The 20,177-nt window shown below is 44.6% G+C and overlaps 1 protein-coding gene across 9 annotated transcripts in view; it reads left to right on the top strand.

Moving 5' to 3' along the window:
• Positions 1–20,177, top strand: part of GON4L (gon-4 like) — a gene marked incomplete at its 5' end in the record, with an annotated part of 31,967 nt that overhangs the window by 225 nt on the left and 11,565 nt on the right. For 5 of the 9 annotated variants that reach the window (XM_080368966.1, XM_080368965.1, XM_080368964.1 and 2 more), the window contains 19 exons: positions 414–783; positions 2,569–2,730; positions 3,474–3,670; positions 5,100–5,174; positions 5,507–5,557; positions 5,947–5,997; positions 6,648–6,743; positions 6,991–7,095; positions 7,633–7,803; positions 8,630–8,822; positions 9,596–9,697; positions 10,388–10,428; positions 10,719–10,822; positions 12,861–13,059; positions 16,951–17,037; positions 17,563–17,734; positions 18,439–18,583; positions 18,770–18,920; positions 19,601–19,717. In XM_080368966.1, coding sequence (XP_080225092.1) covers positions 414–783; positions 2,569–2,730; positions 3,474–3,670; positions 5,100–5,174; positions 5,507–5,557; positions 5,947–5,997; positions 6,648–6,743; positions 6,991–7,095; positions 7,633–7,803; positions 8,630–8,822; positions 9,596–9,697; positions 10,388–10,428; positions 10,719–10,822; positions 12,861–13,059; positions 16,951–17,037; positions 17,563–17,734; positions 18,439–18,583; positions 18,770–18,920; positions 19,601–19,717 — 2,589 coding nt within the window. Of the gene's footprint in view, positions 1–6; positions 784–808; positions 2,731–3,473; positions 3,671–5,099; positions 5,175–5,506; positions 5,558–5,946; positions 5,998–6,647; positions 6,744–6,990; positions 7,096–7,632; positions 7,804–8,629; positions 8,823–9,595; positions 9,698–10,387; positions 10,429–10,718; positions 10,823–12,860; positions 13,060–16,950; positions 17,038–17,562; positions 17,735–18,438; positions 18,584–18,769; positions 18,921–19,600; positions 19,718–20,177 lie in introns of those variants that run through there. The other 4 variants (XM_080368968.1, XM_080368969.1, XM_080368970.1 and 1 more) reach the window with 4 other exon arrangements.

The following is a 20,177-nucleotide window of genomic DNA, read 5'->3' as shown; positions in this document are numbered from 1 at the left end:
TCCCCCGCCGTGGGGACACGGCAGCGGGGCCGACGGGCGGAGGCGGGGGGCGCGGGAGGCAGCACTGGGCAGGCCCTCCCTCCCTCCCTCCCTCCCTCCCGGGATCACCCCCCGGGGCGGCGGCGGCGGCGGCCGGGGGCGGGGGAGACCCGGAGCTAGGCAGCGGGCAGGTCGCCCAGCCAAGATGGCCGCGGCTGCGCTCGCCGCTCCCGCCGCCCCGCGTCGTCACGGCGGGGCCGGCGGCCCCTGCGCCGCCAACATGGCGGCGGCTGCCCCGCGGCCGGGTAACATGGCGGCGCGGCGCCTGCGCGGGGGGGTCGGCGCTTCCGCTTCCTCCGGAGCGAGCGGGACGGGACAGGACGGCGCGGCCCGGGCGGCGGAGTGCCGCTGCCAGCCGCTTTCCTCTCTTCCAGGTGGGCGCCGGGATGTCGCTCTCGCTGAAGATGCTGCCCTGCAAGAAGAGGAGAGCGGCCGTGGCGGGGCCGCAGAGCCCGCGGGAGCGCGGCGGCGCCGGGGAGGACGGGGAGCTGCCCGGCGCCGGCGCCTCCTCCTCGGCGGGGGCTGCCGATGGCGGCGCCTCCTCCGCCAGAGCGGTGGCGGGCCGGGCCGGCGGGCAGCCCGCCTGCGGCGCGGCCGTGTGGAGGGGGCCCGGGGAAGCGGCGCCGAAGGCCGGGAAGAGGCTCCCGGGCAGGCCGGCCCCGGGCCCCGCTCCGGAGGCGCCGGGCGCGAAGGAGGCCTCCGCGGCCCCGCCGCTCCCCGAGGGCCCCTCGGCGGCGGCGGAAGGTAACGCTCAGGGCTCGCCTCACGCCGGGCCGGCCCGGTGGGCCGAGCTGCTCCGGTGGCGGGTTTGTTTTCTCCGCCGCACCTCGGGCCGGCGGGCGTCCCGCTCGCAGAGCCGGGGGGCGCCGGCCTCAGCACAGGCCAGACCTCACGGGGAACTTGGGGAGCCGCTTACCCCTAGTGCCGCCGAGCACCAGGCGCTTTGCAACTCGCTTTTTTCCAATTTTCCTAACTAAAATGCCCAGGTTTCCAGGCCTGCCCACGCTCCCCGGCCTTGCGCCCCGTCGCTGGTCTCCGGGGGGCAGCAGGGTGGGCCCTGGGTGTTGGGTGGCTGCCGCTGGCCCTGGCAGGGCTCTGTGAGCCCAGGCTTCGCTGTGGAGCGGCCACCTGCCCTTTGGTTTTTCAAAACAAATGTTTGGCTAGTGAGTTGTGACACTGGCAAAAGCACGAGCTGCTGCTTCCAGAAATACCGGCTTTCAGAGGCTTTTGTCCATATTTGCTATCATTCTCAGAAGATAGTTCAGGCGTTTGCAGTAGACATCCAGGGGGACCCTGCCGAGCCCCCCCGCAACAGGCGATGCAAGTAGCCCCTGGGTTAATAGCGAGGCGCGGGTTTGGTGCAGAACATGGGTATTCGGGAAGTCTGTGGAAAGCCCAGGTGAGCTTTGTGTTCTCTGAGGTTTGCTCAGTGGAAGCGTGAGCTGGCAAGGGAGGCAAGAGGTGTTCACGGTCAAGGTGATAGTAATTTTGTATCTCCGGCTGTCTTTAACCTTACTGAAGTGAGTGGTTCTTTCCTCAGATGGCCCGTCCTGGTCTCTTTCTCTTCTGACATACATCTTTGAGTGAGCTCAGTTAGATTGGAGAGTGGATCTGACAAAAAAAGTGGGGGTGTGAGGGAAGCGTGGGGGTGGGGGTGTTTCTTCCTCTCCATCTGGATCAACTCCCTGATCGGATTTTCTGTGCAGCTACAGCAACAGCTGTGCCAGCCCAGAGCAGCAGCTGCTGCAGTGTCGGGGAGCTGGTTTTACTGGATGACAGTGTGTTTTCTTACTGGATTAAGGTGTTCGTGAAACTTTAGGTTTCAGCTGGTTTTTAACAATCGTAAGCCTGTGTAACTACAGGCTGCAGCAAAAGGGACGGCGCTTCCTTGTTTCCTTGTGAAAAGTGTCGTCTGGTTCTCTTGCTGCTGTGATCAGCTCACTGATTTGACTGAAAGCTACTTTTGTGTCAGGAGAAAGGAGCATGGAACAGGATTCCGTGCCCAGCTGTATTCTAGGACTCTGCAGAGCAGGAGTGAGAAGGGCACGTAGCCACTGCTGTCAGCAGTAGTGCAGTTTGAAAGTGGCCCAAGGGGGCTGTGAAACTGCATCTGAAGGTTACAGTCAGCTGTGCTGGGCTAGCTGTGAATAACCTGTCTGGGTGAAGGAGTGCCTGCTGTCGATTTGTTGCTGTGGTTGCATTTATACAACAGGGAGTACAACCATGTTTTAAACAAATCATCTTTTTGTGACTGGATCGTTTGACAGGAACAATTTTGAGCGTAGCTGTGCAGAACTGGTAGTGGAGGGAACAAGACTGAAATAGCTGGAGATCTCTTTACCTGGAGCCGTTCCAGCAAGATGGGACTGCTGCTGCAGCGTTCAGCCTGCCTGCATCACTTTCACAAGCTGGGTTAGACTTGTGCGGTTTTGAATGGGTCGTGATAAACTTCTGTAATTGCAGCAGCCTCTTAACTCTGCTGTGTCTGTATGGCGTATCTGACTACAATTTAGCGTATACTGTTTACAGGGAAAACACCTAAGCTGTATACAGAAGTGGAAATGAATTCACAGAGAGATCCGTATCTGACTGAAAACCAGTCTGCAGTGCCAGAGTCTCCAGTGAGAAGTTCTTCACAGCTGGCTGTTAGAAGTCCTACCATGGTAAAGCCACTGAAGAACATTAGAGCTGGTGAGTGGCCCCAGCAGAGTGATGAGAAAAATGAGGATTTGGGGCAGTTGATTCCATTGCATAAGCTTTGTGCAAGGGACAGACCTGTGACTTGATGCAGTAGATGCAGAACTCTGGAAATGTGTGCACTACAGCAGAGGCTGTTTAGGTGCGATGTTTTTTGAAGTTTTCACCCCATGCTCCTGTAATTCAGTGGCTAAATGAACTGTAGGTATCCAATGAAACTTGGTGGAGCTGACCTCTGTGATTTTCTGTTACTAAAAACACTGCTTTCCTTTGGAGGAAGTTACAATTCTTTCATTTTCTTGAGTCAGCAGAGCAGCACCAACTGAGGAGCACTTTAAGTCCTAGAAACTGTCATCTGCTCTTGCTGTATGCCCCCTGGAGTTTTGCAACTTTTAATCTGGATGGCATACTTAAAACACCTCCTGGAAAAGATGTAAAAAGGCTGCTGAGACCATTCTGTCAAATCACTTTTAGAAACGGCAAATACATAACCTTTATTTGCTTGACTAACGTGACCCACTCAGGTCCTACAGAATTTGAACCCATTGTTCAAAAAACTGCGTCGGGTTCTCACAGCCATCTCCATTTGGGTGATCTCCTTATCAGCTGTTGGAAAGCTGCTGCCACTTCAGTAGCTGCAGAATTTTAGCTTTTTTTAAAAAAAATACTTATATTGTCAGAATGTGCTGGGGTGTGAAGTACCTGAATTTTTAGATTCCATTTTTATTAATTTTCAGAGGAGCAAGATGGAGAGGATATTGAGAGAAGGAAGAGGAGGAGGAAGGCAACCAAACGGAAAAGAGAAGGGAAAAGTCAAGAAGAGGAAGGATCTTTGTCTTGTGACATCAAGCTGGACGATACCCTTGACCGCACCTTAGAAGATGGAGCTAAACAACATAACCTGACAGTTGTCAACGTGCGAAACATCCTGCATGTGAGTGCGGTGGGACTGTCACGGGGAGTGGAGAAGTGCCCAGCTTTCTCAGAAAGTACATGCTAGACTTGAGTATGGTAGCAATGGCAGCTCTTGATTTCATGGACGAGGAAGACTTGGTAGGCACCCGAGTCCTAACCTCTGCTATAAAAAGCTGTAAAGAGAGAATCCTGTGGTATCTGTGTAAGTTACCTGGACCTGGCCTTGTTAATAGGTATTGATCCCTGACTTCCATCTATTTACAATGGCAAATGGGTCTGTTTTACTGTACCACAGTACAGTAATAATTGAACTAAAATGCATGCTTCTGGTTCCAGCTGAGGCGGTGTAACACTGTGAACTCAAATGTTTCTTGTTTTGAATGAACTGTTTCATCATAAAGTCCTGATGGAATTCTAGTGGTGTTGACAGAAATGCATTACTCTTAGTTAATGACCCAAACCAACATCAAAATACATCACAGAATTTCCAGTTATAAATGAACTGCAAGAAGAGTATTCGCGTTGTCACAGCTGTGTAGTGAAACTCTTAATTCTGCACCTATATTAGGTTTAGATTTTGGTTTATCTCACAAGCAGGGTCTGGAGAGCAGTAGTATTTATTTTCCCACAGGATTGAAAGTTGTGCTTTTCTTTTTTCCCCTGCAGCTAGTGGTGTTCTAATCCGGGTGATCTCAGATATGTTTCCCTTTTTGCCATCCCTGTGGCAAACAAACTGGAGACTGCCATGATTCTTTCAGGCAGATTCATCAGCTGATTTTGTGCAAGTGCTGTAAATTAATGCCTTTCTCTGTCACACGGTGCTGTGGAAGGGCTGTAAATATCTGTCGCCTACCCTCCCTGGAACCTTATGGTGTCAGTCAGAAAATGTAGTCATGGATACCGGGGTCTCTTCTGCCTTCCCCTGTTTCTTTCAAATATATACAATGCTTTCTGAAATGATGTAGCACAAGGTTTCATAGAGTAGATTATTACGTACTTTCTCCAGAGAATTAGAGCCTTGCTATTTTGAAAGCTTGTGAGTTTTCTGTTGCAGGTTCATAGCAGCATTTTTCATGTGGCTGGGTTAGGCAGATTTTACTGGGTATATGACATGGGGGAAGGGAAATTGGCGTGGGCTTTTGTTGCGCCTGTTTTCTTCTGCTGGAGATTTATTCTGTGGAGCACTCACAGAGTATATAGTGCAAATGTTTCTATCGCTGCTGTGCTTCATATTTTCTTGTCTAATCACTGAACAATCTTTTTATCATACAATTATATGTTATATATTATGTAGTATATGTATATAATATATATTTAATATAATTCTATTATAATTTATCGTACAAAGTATATTGTATGCTGAGTATTTATCCATCATCTTTCCTTAAGTAGATTTCTTTTTAAACAAACTGAATGTAAAGGAGACTTTTTTTTGTGTGTCCCTGTAGGAAGTAATCACAAATGAGCATGTGGTTGCCATGATGAAAGCAGCCATCAGTGAGACAGAAGATATACCTTTGTTTGTAAGTAAAAAGCTTTTTCAGTTGTTCCAAATGCACGATATCTTCAGCAGTTTATCTTCTTGGTCCGTGATGTGGTATGGAGAGAATAGGTGGTACCATAATTTAAGTTTCCCAGATTTGCCACCTGGATGAATTGAGTAGTGTCTATGTATGAGTTTAAATTATGAAACAGAATTATGAGGGGTTATTTTTGACGTTGCTTTGATCATGTCTAAAAGGTAGTGGATTTGAAAGAAAGAGACAAGTCTTGTAGTGAAGAGTTGCTGGGGGAAAAGTTTGCAGTTAAGGAAAATAGCTGAATAGGTTGCTGTTGTGTTGTTTTAAACTCTCAGGAGCCCAAAATGACTCGTTCTAAACTGAAGGAAGTTGTGGAGAAAGGAGTGGTAAGTACATCATCTGCTTTTACTATTGCACCCTCCTCTTATGTGAATGGTTTTGATTATTGTAAAAGAAGTGTGAAGTGCTCTTTTAAGTGACTTATTCTTAAAATGAAAAAATAAGTTAATGTGAAATAGAATTCATTTTAGATGAGCAGAATAGAACAAGGTCAGAGTTAGAAAATGCAGTGAATTGACAGTATCCATTATACTAACGTTACTGCTTGTAAAGATCATGCGGGCAGTTTAGAAAGCCTTTGTTTGAAGTTTGTTGTTACTTGGCTACTTTGGAGAATGAGAGCTCAAGCTCAAGTACTCATGTGATTTGATAGATTGTGTAAGCTGTGCAACACCGTGCTTTTCAAAGACAGTTAAAGTGGTTTTGCTATCTTTAGGTGATTCCAACATGGAATATATCTCCAATTAAGAAGGCAAATGAGGTGAAGGTAAGTGAACTACTGCTGGGAAATCGGAGACCATACTTAAAGGCACCTTGCTGAGCAAGGAATTTTTTGGAGGGGCGGAGCAGACTCCTGTTGGGAGTATTGGTGACCAGGAGCATTGCAGACAGGGTGGGCAACGCAGTTAACGTAGCAGCAGGAGCGCAGGTGGCCCAAAAGAGCTGCCTTCAGGGCAAGACAGAACATGGGGAGGTGATGACATGCTCCTCCCTGGGACTGTTTTGTACGCTGTAGGACTGCCTGGAAATGTGGCCTTGGTCTCAGGTTCTTTTCCTGAGCTCTGCCTGCTCCAAAAGATTTGTTACCTAGGTGTAGGCAGGATTCAGCAGTGTAGCAGGAGTGAATGGCCATTCAAGTACTAGAAACATGTCTTTGAAATAGTGTCTGCTCATGCAGTGTTTCCGGCATATAAATGCTAAATAATTTTCTTGCACCTTTTCAAATCACTTCCTTTGCTTAACCAATCTTACTTTAGTAATTTCTTTGGTTTCTTCAGCTTTTGTCAGTAGTCTCCTTCCTCTCTGACCTTCAGGGATTTTCCTCAGTTGGAAATCTCTGATCTGATAGACACGCACTCTTACAGGCAAGACAGTCCACTGTTAAAAAGTTGACGCCTTTTTTCTGTTCTGTTGCAGCCTCCTCAGTTTGTGGACATTCCTCTTGAGGAAGATGATTCTTCTGATGAAGAGTACCAGCCTGATGATGAGGATGAGGATGAGACTGCAGAAGAGGTAAATGCAGCTTGTACAAAGACCTGTTTCGTTCAGCATGCATGGACTTGCCTGTGTGTTTAAGGTAGTAGAATGCTTGCTTTATTTTAACACGTGAAAACTTTTAAGTTGTCCTGGACATTCTAGTAATCTTTCGTCAGTGCTACTTTATTCATTTGGCTAAAAAGGAGTCTTTGGAATATTAGCTGAAGCAGTGTTTGATTGTGGCATGATTGTTTGATTGCGTTTTGCATCTTTTGTGCTGTAGAGCTTACTGGAAAGTGATGTAGAGAGCACTGCTTCTTCTCCTCGGGGAGCAAAACGATCTAGGACAAGGCGATCATCTGATGAAGAAGGCGGGACGCTTTGCGAGGTGAACTTGTTTTTTGCTGCCTTTAGAAAGAACTTTCAGTCAGTAGTCCTAAATTATTAATGCAAAAGCAAAAATACACGTTATTGCTTAAAGCTGTGTGACATTACAGGTGCTATGTGGCTTTAGGGTCCCACTCCAGTGGTTCCTGCATAAGTAGTGAAGTGCATCCCTTGCAGAAAGAGCTTAGTCTAAAATAAACGTGATTTTTCCATGTTCTACTTGTCATGGGTTTGGTTTTCGGAGGGCTGGGGGTGTGCCACAGTTACTAGTGTTCAGGTTTATCAGCTCTAGTAATGTTGACACTGATACTCAAATGTTCCAAACGTCTCCTTTCCTCCAAGTCTTTTGAATAGTAAATTTATTTGTACTCTCTGAAAACCAAACTGAGTGTAATATGAAGAATCCATTTCCTTCTGTGAAGCGTTTATTTCATTTCTATTGTGCTAGACACTGGTCAAGCAGAAAAGGAGATTTATTCTGTCCTTGGAAATTTGTGTTCTAAATAAAACCTTTTAACACAAAGGTGTTTTTAATTAGATGGAGAAGGTTACTACATCTGTTGTTAGACATATTAGTGCTGAAGTAGTTCCCATGGGACCTCCACCACCTCCTAAACCAAAGCAAAACAAAGACAGCACGTTCATGGAGAAGCTGCATGCAGTGGATGAAGAATTGGCTTCAAGCCCAGTGTGCATGGATTCTTACCAGGTACTGGTTTGGGGGATGCTATAATCGTGTGGTTTTAATTTGAGTAAAATTAGCTTTCTGGTGTTCTCTGCTATCACTTTTGCTGCATCTTGCTCTCCTTCTGTAACTTCAAAGAAGTTGAATCTCCATAATGTGTAGGATGCTAGCTTTGTGAGAGAACAGAGGTAGCTGTTAGTAAAGTGTTGTTAGTGACCTGTGCTTTTAGTTTCTTGTATTGGAACTGCACTATTTATGCTCATAGGTCTCTCGCTGCCATTGATCTGGCTGTTAGATGTAATTCTATGACATTTACGTAATTGAGGAAAATAGTTTTCCTTTTGAAGGATGTCCTGTCAGCTTATTTGTGTTTTGCAGACAAGTATAGATTAGCACCTGAGGAAGCTTGGTTGTAAAGAGAACCACTGTTTCATATTAATAATCAGAAAAATATTACTGGTCTGTGTTACTGTGCAAGGGTGAGGGGTCATGAAGAGACAGTCCTGTGCTGCTACTGCTCGGGATTAATGTCGGATAGCAAAGAGGGAAAACTCAGTAAAACATACGTGAAACAATCAAATACAGCAAATGGAGATTGCTTCCATGGTAGCAGATAGGAGTTTAGGATGAGATAAATGAACAATAATATATTTATAAACAATAGCGGGTTAATAGCAAGAGTAATGGAAGTTTACTTTTCTCAGGCTACCAAAGTAAATCATGCTTTGTGGCAGGAATCTTAACATTTTTGGTATTGGGCTTTTTCGGCTGGGGTGAAGATCCCACTGCTGGAGAAACTGAGGAAAGCAGAGCTGTTGTAATTCCATTGTGCTTTTCCTTCACCTCTTAGTCTCTGGAAGACAGCCTCATTGCCTTCCGAACCCGATCAAAGAGACCGCTGAAGGATGTTCCGCTGGGTCAGCTGGAGGCTGAGCTCCGAGCCCCAGATATCACACCTGATATGTATGATCCCAACACTGCAGATGATGAAGAATGGAAAAGGTGGCTTGGAGGACTCATGAACGATGATGTGGAGAATGAAGGTATACAACAGATACGTTGTTATTGTTGTTGTTCACTGGAATTAGGGGTTACATTGAAAGCCTGGAGCTTTTTCTTTCTGTTTATACATGATGTTCTTGGCTGTAGCCATTATCTTGTTTAGTAATACGCATGTTTTGCATGCCATCAGTTTTCCTCATCTTCTCTCTGGACATTTGTGAGGGTTTTTAAACTTCAGGTGTCTCACTTGTAAATATTTATTAGCCAGCACATGCAGTAACTGGTAACCAAAACTAAAAGTTACGTGTTTCAGCCCTTAATCCATTGTGCTGGGTCCTGAAGCTGGTAGCATTGATATACCTGAATCTGAGTGTGTCATGCTCCTTGTTAGGGACATGACTTGTTTTGGTAGAAACAACTATTTTATTCTTCAAGGAGAAACAAGAACAAGCTTTGGGGCTTGACTTCCTTTTGTCCTGAATTTACTAGTTCCTTACAGTTTTGCAAATAGAATATAAAACACAAAGTGAAATAATACCACTTCAATCCTAAATTTAGCTGAAACTCGGGTCACAAAGAATGAATCTAGCTTTTCTTTAGAATGGGGATGGCTACAAATAAGGATGCTAGTAGCTCAGTTTGAAAAGAAGATGGGCTTGATATCACTTCCATAAAAAGGAACATTCATACAGTTTCAAGCAGTAATTGTAGCCCTCTTTGTGCCTGGTCAGGTAGTAAATGAAGTGCTTCTGCTCCTGGTAACTGATTGGTCTTGGGGCAGGGTAGTGATTTTTCAAATCATGCTTCTTATTAGATGAAGCAGATGATGATGATGACCCCGAGTACAACTTCCTGGAAGATCTGGATGAACCAGACACAGAAGATTTCAGAAATGATCGTGCTGTGAGAATTACCAGTAAGTCCTTTGGGAATCCCACCTTCTTTGGATCCATTCTTCCTTGTTAGGATTAGTAATATATTTTGAAAAGTGAGTGTTTTGTTGCAAAGATTTTGCAGTGTTGGCTAATTAAAAAAATAAATAAATCTGTGTACTGACTTGAAAAGCTTTTCTGTGCAAAGCTGGCTTTCTGTGAATACATGAAAGGATCTAGCCAGAGCTGCTGTGCCAGCAGATGCAACTTCACCCTGTAGCAAAGACTGAAGAATAATACATAGGTGATAGTACAGTCTTTCATAAAGCTTCAGCCAATTCAGAATTGAATGATTGCCTTATGACTTGAGTGTAATTAAATTTTCTCCAAGTCCTTATAATCTTCGAGTTCGTTTTATAAACATACCGCTTTTCATCTTTTCAGCAAAGTGCACTTGGTTTAGGTCTTATTACAAGGTAACATAACTGTAAATTTAATTCTGAAAATTAGTTTTTATATTACATTTTTGAACCAAAACAGTCTTGGCTGAAGTTTTTTGGGGCCCAGCATTAAAAAGGGATATAGTATCAGGAGCCTTTCCTCCTTGGTCCTCTCTCTGCAAGAGGAAGGTTTCTCTTTGCAAGAGAGATTCCTTAAATGACTTGATATTATGACAGGATTGCTAAGTGTTTCTTGGAAAAGGAATCTTCATACTTCTTTAATTTTACTTGCAGAAAAGGAAGTGAATGAACTGATGGAGGAGCTGTTTGAGACAGTAAGTGATAAATTTGGTATAGCACTGAAGAATAGATCTTGGATCTGACATGAAGTCCCTAAAGCCATAAAGGGGTGGTCTCTGTAAGATGCTTAGTGCAAAGGGCCCCACCATAAAAGTGTAAATTTTAGCCTTTGGAAAGAACATACATAGGAACTTCCGTAAGTCCCTGCAGAGGTGAATGTCTGTGCTAAAAGGATCATCATGAGCTTTATTAGCTGAAGACAGATGATGGTAAATGCACTGCTTGAGCTTTCTATTCCTGACTGTTGCTACACATTTGCTGTCAGTTTCAGGACGAGATGGGTTTCTCAAACATGGAAGATGAAGGTCCAGAAGATGAAGATAATGTTACAGAGTCACGGCCAAATTTTAATACGCCACAGGCACTTAGGTAGGATAATTTTGGTTACAGTTGTACAATTAAATAGTTACAAGTCTGTTACGATAAAAAGCCTATGGTTACCTGCAGCTGTACTGTGCCATCCGCCAAAGAGATAATAATGCCTTTTCAGCACAGGCCACTGTTTTGAAAGCTCTGAGTCATTTTGATTGGTGAGATCAAACACTTGACCCTTTTTTTTCTGTCTGCCACATTTGACTTTACTGGTTGTGATGCATCTAAAGAAAACAATGATAACAATGAAAATGTAACTGTTCAAAAAGATAGCAAGAATGCCTGTACTGAGAGCTTGGTGCTGGCTATTCTGTACCGTAGCTATAAACAGCTGAGGTTTTTCAGAATGGTGATCTGTTCCAACAAGCCAGCGTCTCTAGTAGAGGATTCTTTAATCTCCATGCTATAGGTACTGTCCCTGTGTATTTAAATTGTGTTCATTTCTCAAGTCCGTCCACATATCCCCCCTTTATTAGGCTAATTCTTCTGAAAAAATAGCTTCACTACCTGCAAAGTCACTTCAGCTGTTAAACTAACACTGGTGGAGCAGGATACTGCATGGCTGGCGATAATGCTTCGAGGCAGTGGGTAGAGGAACAGCAGGTACTGGGGTGGTGCTGCATGTGATCAAAGCTGTGCAGGACCTGAGCGAAGAAGGTCCCAACCTCAGAGTGATAGCCACTTTAGCTGTCTTAATTGTTGTGCTTTACACTGTCATGGTGGGTGTAACGTTCTGGAGTAATTTCAAGAAAATAATAATTTTCTTGCCTTTTAAAATGTTTGTTATTGTTAAGGGGTGGAGTAAGGGTCACTTAGTGCTCTTAAATTTTTATTTGATGACAGGAAACACTTGAGGAGCTGGTTTGGCCAAGTGTGTCACCTTATCTTTTAAGTAAATATCTTGGATGTAACAGTGGCCTTTTCTAAGGAAAAAGACTGCATAAGATGGCTGAGACCTAGGTCTGACATGACTAAAATGTTTGGAAATTGGCTTTTGATGATTTTTGGTATGGGTTATATTTGAAACAGTGCCCGCAAGAGGAGAGTCTAAGGCCTTTATTCTAGGTAATAATACCGCTCTAACCAGTTACAGAAACTGGCTAAAGGGGAACTGTGGTATGAGTGGTGTCTCCTTGTTTATGGGGCAGATCAGCTCAAGATCAAGCTGTATCTGTTTGGGAAAGGAGCTAAAATGAAGGCTGGAGTTTCTTAATACTCTCTCTGGGATGAGCAGTACCAGAGGGGAGTGCAGCAATTCTTAAACCAGCTACAGACTAAAAGCAGGGAAACGTTATGCTCTCTCTTACTATTTGTGTGCCTTTGTCTTTGATGGTGGGTTGTATGTGTCTTCAGTGGGCAGTTCTCCCAGTTGTTTCTTCCCCAGTTTTATCTATATACATAGATATATCTATCTACAGGATTCTGAAATTGTTTTTTGGTAAAATACCCATTTGCTAGGGTAGTTGTTTTTATGACACCTTCCATTAGTAGCATCATGGAACAACTTTACTTATAGCTGACTTCAGGCCTATTACAGAAGTGAAGCTGATCACTAGTAGAAATCAGAGTATTAACTGGTGTAGCTAAAATAAAGTAAGAATCTGTCAAAAAGCAGGGAATAGTCAAAGCTGGTTTTGAAAGGATTGTAATATGTATCAGACCTTGCCTGATGATACAAGTTAGAATATTAGAACGAATCTTATTTAACATTATCTTAGATCCTGACTGCTGTTGAGGGTATCTGAGCACTTGAGTGGAACAGACATGGGGTATGATTGGGAACAGTGGACAAGACTGTTAACTGTCCTTGGAATAAACAGTTGAAGCATTACATCCCAGAACTGTAACCGTGCTGTGGTAGATGAAAAGATTTATGTATAAACCAACTGTATGTATGCTGTCAAAGTGTGGAGTAGTACAGGGATGATAATTCTGAAACTGTGCATTCCAGACACAGAGTAAAATGTTCTAAATGAACGTGAATGGTTATTAAATCATATGCTTATTTTATTTTGGTCTGCCTGATCTCAAACAGATTTGAAGAGCCTCTGGCCAATTTACTGAATGAACAACACCGGACAGTGAAGGAACAGCTTGAGCAGCTGAGAATGAAAAAATCCTCAATAAAGCCACCACAGGAGATAGAAAAATCAAAACCTCAAAATGAGAAGCCTCTCCAGAGCCTTGTTCTGGACAGTGTGCAAAGAAAGAGGCTCCAGCAGCAAATGCAGCAGGTAATAAAACGTTATCTGGTCTGACCCAGTGAATGTTTGCTGTATACCATAGGGGGTGGGAGAGCCAATGGTACGGCAAGCACTTTGGTGTGCTTCCTTAAAGAAATTAATTGAAGAAGCTACATTTGCAGCCAGAGCTTTAATAGGTGATACTTACACGCCTGATTCAACAATGAAAGGTAATTTGAATTGATTGTGCAAAGTAGAGCTTATTTCTTGGCGTCTGTATTGTTCTCATGTGAGTTAGCTGCCTTGGCATGTTTGAATTCTGACTGTAATCTGTCAAAATCCTGTTTTCGCTAACTACTTTATTGCTTTCTGAGAATATTAATACACGGAGTTCAAGATCCTTAGGGCAGCAAGGAGGCTGCAGAGCAAGATCGCTACCCTGGACTTCAGGAGAGCAGACTCTGGCCTCTTCAGGGATCTGTCTTGGTAGAGTACCCTGGGATAAAGCCCTGGAGGGCAGAGGGGCCCAGGAAAGCTGGGTAATATTCAAGGGTCGCCTCCTCCAAGCTCAGGAGTGATGCATCCCAACGACGAGGAAGTCAGGCAGAAATGCCGTGCATGGGTGAACAGGGAGGTCCTGGCCAAACACAAAAAGGAAGTCTACAGAAGGTGGAAGCAAGGACAGGAGGAATATGGAGGAATTGTCCTAGCAGCTAGGAATCAGGGGAGGAAAGCTAAGGCCAGGAATTAAATCTGGCCAGGAACATCAGGGGCAAGAAGAAAAGCTTCTACAGGTAAATAAAAGGATATTTAATAAAATAAAATTAATAAAATTGATAAAAGGAAGACTAGGGAAAACTTGAGTCCTCTCTGGAAAGAAATGAGAGTCCTGGTTGCCCAGGACATGGAGAAGGCTGAGGTACTTGGTGGGTTTTTTTCATCTTGGTCTTCACCAGCAAGTGCTCCATCCGCACTGCCCAGGTCGCAGAAGGAAAAGGGCGGGGGCTGGGGGAGGGAAGAACCACCCGCTGTTGGAGAAGATTAGGTTTGAGATCATCTAAGGAACCTGAAGGTGCACAAGTCCATCCATGGGACCTGATGAGGGAACTGATAGATGAAGTGGCTAAGCCACTCTCCATCATATTTGAGAAGTCATGGTCATTCGGTGAAGTACCCAGTGACTGGAAAAGGGGAAATGTAACCCCCATTTTCAAAAAGGGAAATAAAGAAGACCTGGGGAGCTACAGGCTGGGCAGTCTCACCTTGTCGCCTGGCAAGCTCATGGATCATATCCTCCTGGAAACTGTGCTGAGGCACGTGGAAACTAAGGAGGTGATTGGTGACAGCTGACATGGTTTCGCTAGGCGCTAATCACGCTTGACAAATTTGGTGGCCGCCTATGGTGGGACTATGGTGTTGGGGTGTGTATTGGGTCTGGGTGAGCCCGCAGCAGCCCTCACAGCACTGTGCTTGTACCGGGCGCTGGGAAGGCGGCGATGACAAACCAGTGCTTTGGCTACTGCTGAGCAGCGCTCGCACAGCATCAGGGCTGTCTCTCCAGCCTCCCCCACCCCGGCCATCGCCAGTAGGCTGGGGGTGGGCAGCATCTTGGAAGGGGACATAGCCAGGACAGCTGACCCAAAGTGGCCAAAGGGATGTCCCATGCCATATGGCGTCTGATCGGATATAAAAGCTAAGGGAAAGGAAGAAGGGGGCATTCATTATTTACGACATTTGTCTTCTGGAGCAACTGCTACATATACTGAAGCCCTGCTTCTTGGGAAGTGACCACACATTGCCTGCGGATGGGAAGTAGAGAATAATGTCTTTTGTTTTCCTTCGCTTCCACATGTGCAGCTTTTGCTGTTGCTTTATTAAACTGCCTTTATCTTGACCCACAAGGGTTTTTTCCATCTTATTTTCTTCCCATCCTGTACTGCTAAGGAGGGGAGTGATAGAGCAGCCTGGTGGGCACCTGGCATCCAGCTGAGGTCAGCCAACCACAGTGTATAAGGGAAGAGCAACTGATGTCATCTACCTGGATTTGTGTGATTCATTTGACACTGTCCCGTGTGACATCCTTGTCTCTAAACTGGAGAGACACAGATTTGACGGATGGACCCACTCAGCAGATAAGGAATTGACTGGATGGTTGCACTGAGAGTTGTGGTTAACGGCTCAATGTCCAAGTGGATACCAGTGATGAGTGGCATTCCTCAGTAGTCCATACTGGAACCAGCGCTGTTTAACATCTTTGTTAGTCCCATGGACACTGGCATTGAGTGCACCTTCAGCAAGCTTGCTGACAACTCCAAGCTGTGTGGCACGGTGGACGTGCTGGAGGAAAGGGATACCATCTAGAAGGAACTTGACAGGCTTGAGAGGTGGGCCCGTGTGAACCTCATAGAAATTCAGCAACCCAAGGGCAAGGTCCTGCACCTGGGTTGGGGCAATCCCAAGCACAAGTTCAGGCTGGGCAGAGAATGGATTGAGAGCAGCCCTGAGGAGGAAGGCTTGGGTGTGTTAATGGATGTGAAGCTCAACATGGCCTGGCAACGTGCACTTGCAGCCCAGAAAGCCAACTGAATCCTGGGCTGCATCAAAAGAAGCGTGACCAGCAGGTGCAGGGGGGGAGGATTGCCTCTCTGTCATGAATCACCTGCTGTCACGAGGTCAGAGGTGAACCTAACTGTGTTCAGCTCTGGGCCTCCCAACATAAGAAGGACATGGACCTGTTGGAGTGAGTCTAGAGGAGGCCATGAAGATGATCCGAGGGCTGGAGCCCCTCTGCTGTGGGGGCGGGCTGGGGGCTGGGGTTGCTCAGCCTGGAGGAGAGACGGCTCCGGGGAGACTGTGGAGCAGCTCCCAGTGCCCGAGGGGGCTGACAAAGCTGGAGAGGGGCTTTTAGCAGGGCCTGTAGCGATAGGACAAGGGGGAGCGGCTTTAAGCTGGAAGAAGGGAGATGGAGATTAGATGTTTGGAAGAAATTCTCCCCTGTGGGGGCGGCGAGGCGCTGGCACAGGCTGCCCAGAGCCCTGGACATGCGCAAGGCCAGGCTGGATGGGGCTGGGAGCGCCCTGGGCTGGTGGGATGGGTGTCCCCCTGCCCGTGGCAGGGGCTTGGAACTAGATGATCTTTAAGGTCCCTCCCGACCCACACCATTATATGATTCTAATATTACTCTCGATGTAGTTTGGATTTTTTTTCTTCTCCTCCCACCACGCAAAACTGTGTAGAAATACAGTCTGAACACTTTAAAAGCTGTCAGCAGCGTCGATGAGAAGCTGTACTTCGAGAATTTTTTTCCGTGTCCGTAGAAGGTTGAAGAGGACTTCGCAAAACTTCAAACTTACTGTCAACTGAATCGGGGAGGACAAAGTTTTGTGTGAACTTGATACAAGGTTTGCTGAGTAGTTGTTTTGATATCCTGCGTACTTCGTGAGTGGCATGTCTTGGTCTGTGGCAGCAAGGAAAGAGCACAGACCTCTCAGATATGAGCTAAAGAAACGGATCTTGCATTGTACAGGTAGATTTAAGTGACCTTTTTAATTTTTGAGCTGCAAAGCAAGATGTATGGTGTTTGTGTGCATAATGGGGAGTTCTGATAGCTGAAGGCATTGTTTCTGAAGAAAAACTTCAGTATCTAATTAGAAAAAAACATCCTTTGTGTATTGATTGTTATGGTATGAGACTTGGCACAAAAGGGATCTGCCCTAAGACTTAAACAGATGGTGTATTCAAAATCTGTGTCATAAACTTCTTGCCAGTGGATATTAAAGTTTCCCCTCAGTTTTCTGTTGCTTAAAAGGTTTTTTGAAGTCAGGATGTGATTTTTTTGGGTGCTCGGGAGATACTTCTTGTGCCTCTATACTTATGCTTTCCAGTTTCTTGGATGTCTGATAACACTGAAAATAATAATTTGTCTGGTTTTAATTCTTCCAGCATGTTCAGCTTCTGACTCAAATCCATCTTCTCGCAAGCTCCAACCCTGCTTTAAGTTCAGAGGCTGGTACTACCAGGATGTTTTTGGTAAGGCTATTCTAAAATTGAGCTGCATTAATTTTAGTGATTGCTGGTCACTGAGATATTTAGAGAACTTGATTTATTTAATTGGTCCCATGAAATTGAGACAGACTACCACTCAGTAAGGGATTGATGTTGTTAGCCTACTATGAACATGCTCAGTATTTAGACAAATAATTCACATTGTGCTGACTAACAGTGCTTTGAATTGGCATGTCTTTGTATTTTTTTTTATTATTTTCTTGGAAATACTGAAAACAAAGCTCAAAAAAACACAACTTCTGCAATTAGTGAACATTCTGTGACCTTGAAAGTTTCTGGGAAGTTGGGGAATAAAAAAAAAATAAATAAAATTCCTCTGTTCCTAGATTTGTAATGCTCAAAAATAAGATCTGTAACACTCTACTTTTTTTTTTATGGCTGTCACTTCACCAGCTTTTATTTTTTGCGTTATCGCGTTGCATGTATTTGTTCTTTACCTTCCATTTGAAGGCACGTTCTTTTATCTTTTTTCTGTGTTCAACTTTGCAGAGTGAGCTTGGTAACTTTGCTCGAAGCTCTACACTCCTTCGTCTGTCGTTCAATCCTAAGTTTCAGACAATGTTCCAGCCATGTAACTTGAAGGGAGCGCTGCAGCTCATTGAAGATTTTCATGCTCAAGTCCAAGTTGACTGGAGCCCTCGCAAAGCTGTGAAGAAGAGTGGTATGTATTTGAAGGGACAAGAGGCAAGGAAGCATTTGCAGCAAGAATTATTTCATGCTCTGCACCCTCCAGATGAAATATGGTTCAGACTGCTGTTCAGAACGATACTTTTATTTTTTTGTTAATTTTGTGACATTTTTAGATAAACCCATCCACTTTATTGACTCCCTTTTTGCTTCTTCAACTTGCAAGACAGTGAAGCATGTTACATCAGCTGTTGACTTTTGGCATCATAATCCTGCCATTTATTGTTCTGCAGATGATGTTTTGAGCTGCAGAAGTCCATCAAGAAACTATGAAACTGGAAATAATTGTGCCAGATGTGTTGGTTAACACACATCAAGGAAATTTTCCTTCCGTTGGAGTATGCTAGTGAAAAAAAAAAGCTCCAACCTGTGTCTTCCAAATAGTTTGGTTTGTGATTTTTCTGCTACCTAGAGGATGGCAGAACCTTGAAATAAACAGAGCTTTTTACAGGTGCTTTTCCATACAGAGCAAAAGAAAAGATGGAAGGGGCACGTAATTGTACCTTTTGCTGATATAAACTTAATGGGCAAAACACAGGAAATACGCAAATTCTAAAAACCAGGGAGAAAATCTCTCTCTTGATGCAGTGAAGAGAGTAAAAGAAACAGTGCTTTTGAGAAGTCAGTTGTGAAAAAACATTGTTTGTTCATTTTCATATCTGTTAATTCTTTTCACAGCCAATGAATTTCCATGTTTGCCAAAGCAAGTAGCATGGATTTTGGCAACAAGGAGAGTCTTTATGTATCCAGAGTTACTGCCAATATGTGCCTTGAAAGCAAACCCTCCCCGGGACAAGATTATCTTCACCAAGGCAGAGGACAAGTAGGTGTTAGAATTATTGAATAAAATGCATATAAACAAGACTCCTTTGTTAAGGAGAATTTCTAGGACGCAGATTCTGGGATGTCTGTGTATTGTGCAACAGCACATCCAAATAGCAATCTGCTGTACTGTCTAAAGGACTTACTGTCTTTCCCCCCCCCATCTCCTTGTTTCTTCATTCTTCAGTTTATTAGCTTTAGGTCTGAAACATTTTGAAGGGACAGAGTTTCCAAAGCCTTTGATCAGCAAGTATCTCTTGCCAACAAAAACTGCCCACCAGCTTACAGTGCGAATCAAGAATCTCAATATGAATCGAGCCCCTGATAATATCATCAGAGTAAGTGACGCGTTCAGATTATGGTTTGGTGTTCTTCATATTTGTGTGTCTGGTTGGCGTTTGTTGCACAAGAGGAGATGTGCTGTTTGTTCCAAGGACCTTTTTGTGTGTGTGCTGACACTTTCTTAAAAGAAAATGTCTGTCATCCTTTTCTTAGCAATGAGAATTTCTTCAAAAAGACCTTGTCCTCTGTACTTTGCGAGTACTTATGTTACTATTTTGACTCTTTAGAGCCCAGCACTTGCAGGCAGTCCTAGTACAACTGTGGCTTCAGTAATCCTGACAAACTCATACAAATAAACTTCAAGTAGCGAAGCTTAAACAAAAGTGCTGTCTGCAGTCAGGGTGAAGGTCCAGCTGGCCAAATACCCCATCACATAAGCTAATGGCCACTGCTGAAGAAAGAGTAAGAACCAGAAACACTTAAAGCAAGTACGCCTGCACATCTGCTATAACTTCGTGCTTGCTTTTGAGAGAAACCAAGATGGCAGTGAGCTCTTGTTCAGCCTTTTTTTTTTTTTTAATGTTTCTGTGGGTAGTACCTTACTAAAATAGTAGTGATGAGAGTTGCTTTATTGACACGAACACACTTACAGAGCACATTCCTTATCCTGCATCCCAGCAGTTACTGGACAGGTGATCTGACCACAGTCATCTTGTCTTGTGTTCTCTCCACATAGTACTACAAAAAGACAAAACAGCTGCCCATTCTGTTCAAGTGCTGTGAGGAAATCCAACCTAATGAGTGGAAGCCACCTGTGGAGAGAGAAGAACATCGCCTGCCTTTTTGGCTAAAGGTACTTTCTGCTATTACTCATCCAGCACAGGGTGGTGGTTGCTGGTTTTTTTGTTGGTTGGTTTTCTTTCAGGTTTCTTTGTTTGGGTTTTGGTTTCTTTCTTTTTCTTTGCAGCCTCTAGGTCCACAGTGAGTTGTTTGATAAGCCTGCAGCTCTGATGTCAAAAGGTAGTCTGATCATATTGCATGGGAGCCTGTGTTACCCCAAGTCTAGCTAGTAAACATAGCAAAGCCAGCAGCACTTGGCAAGTGCAAGCATTACAAGCATTACACACTGCTCTTGGTGCTTGTCTGCCCAGCTGCAGTACGTGATTGAACTTACCAGGGACATCCAGCATTTGGTCTCACATCCTCGTTTTGCTACATGGGTGTATTTCTAACGTTTCTGGTTTGATGTGTTGGTTTTATTTGGCTTTGTGAATTTGTTAATCAACGTAGTCTGACCCTTGCCTTACGGTTAG

This window comes from Falco punctatus, assembly GCF_963210335.1.
Source record: "Falco punctatus genome assembly, chromosome: 18".
Classification (NCBI taxonomy): Eukaryota; Metazoa; Chordata; class Aves; order Falconiformes; family Falconidae; genus Falco; species Falco punctatus.
This window is presented reverse-complemented; position numbering and strand designations above follow the sequence as displayed.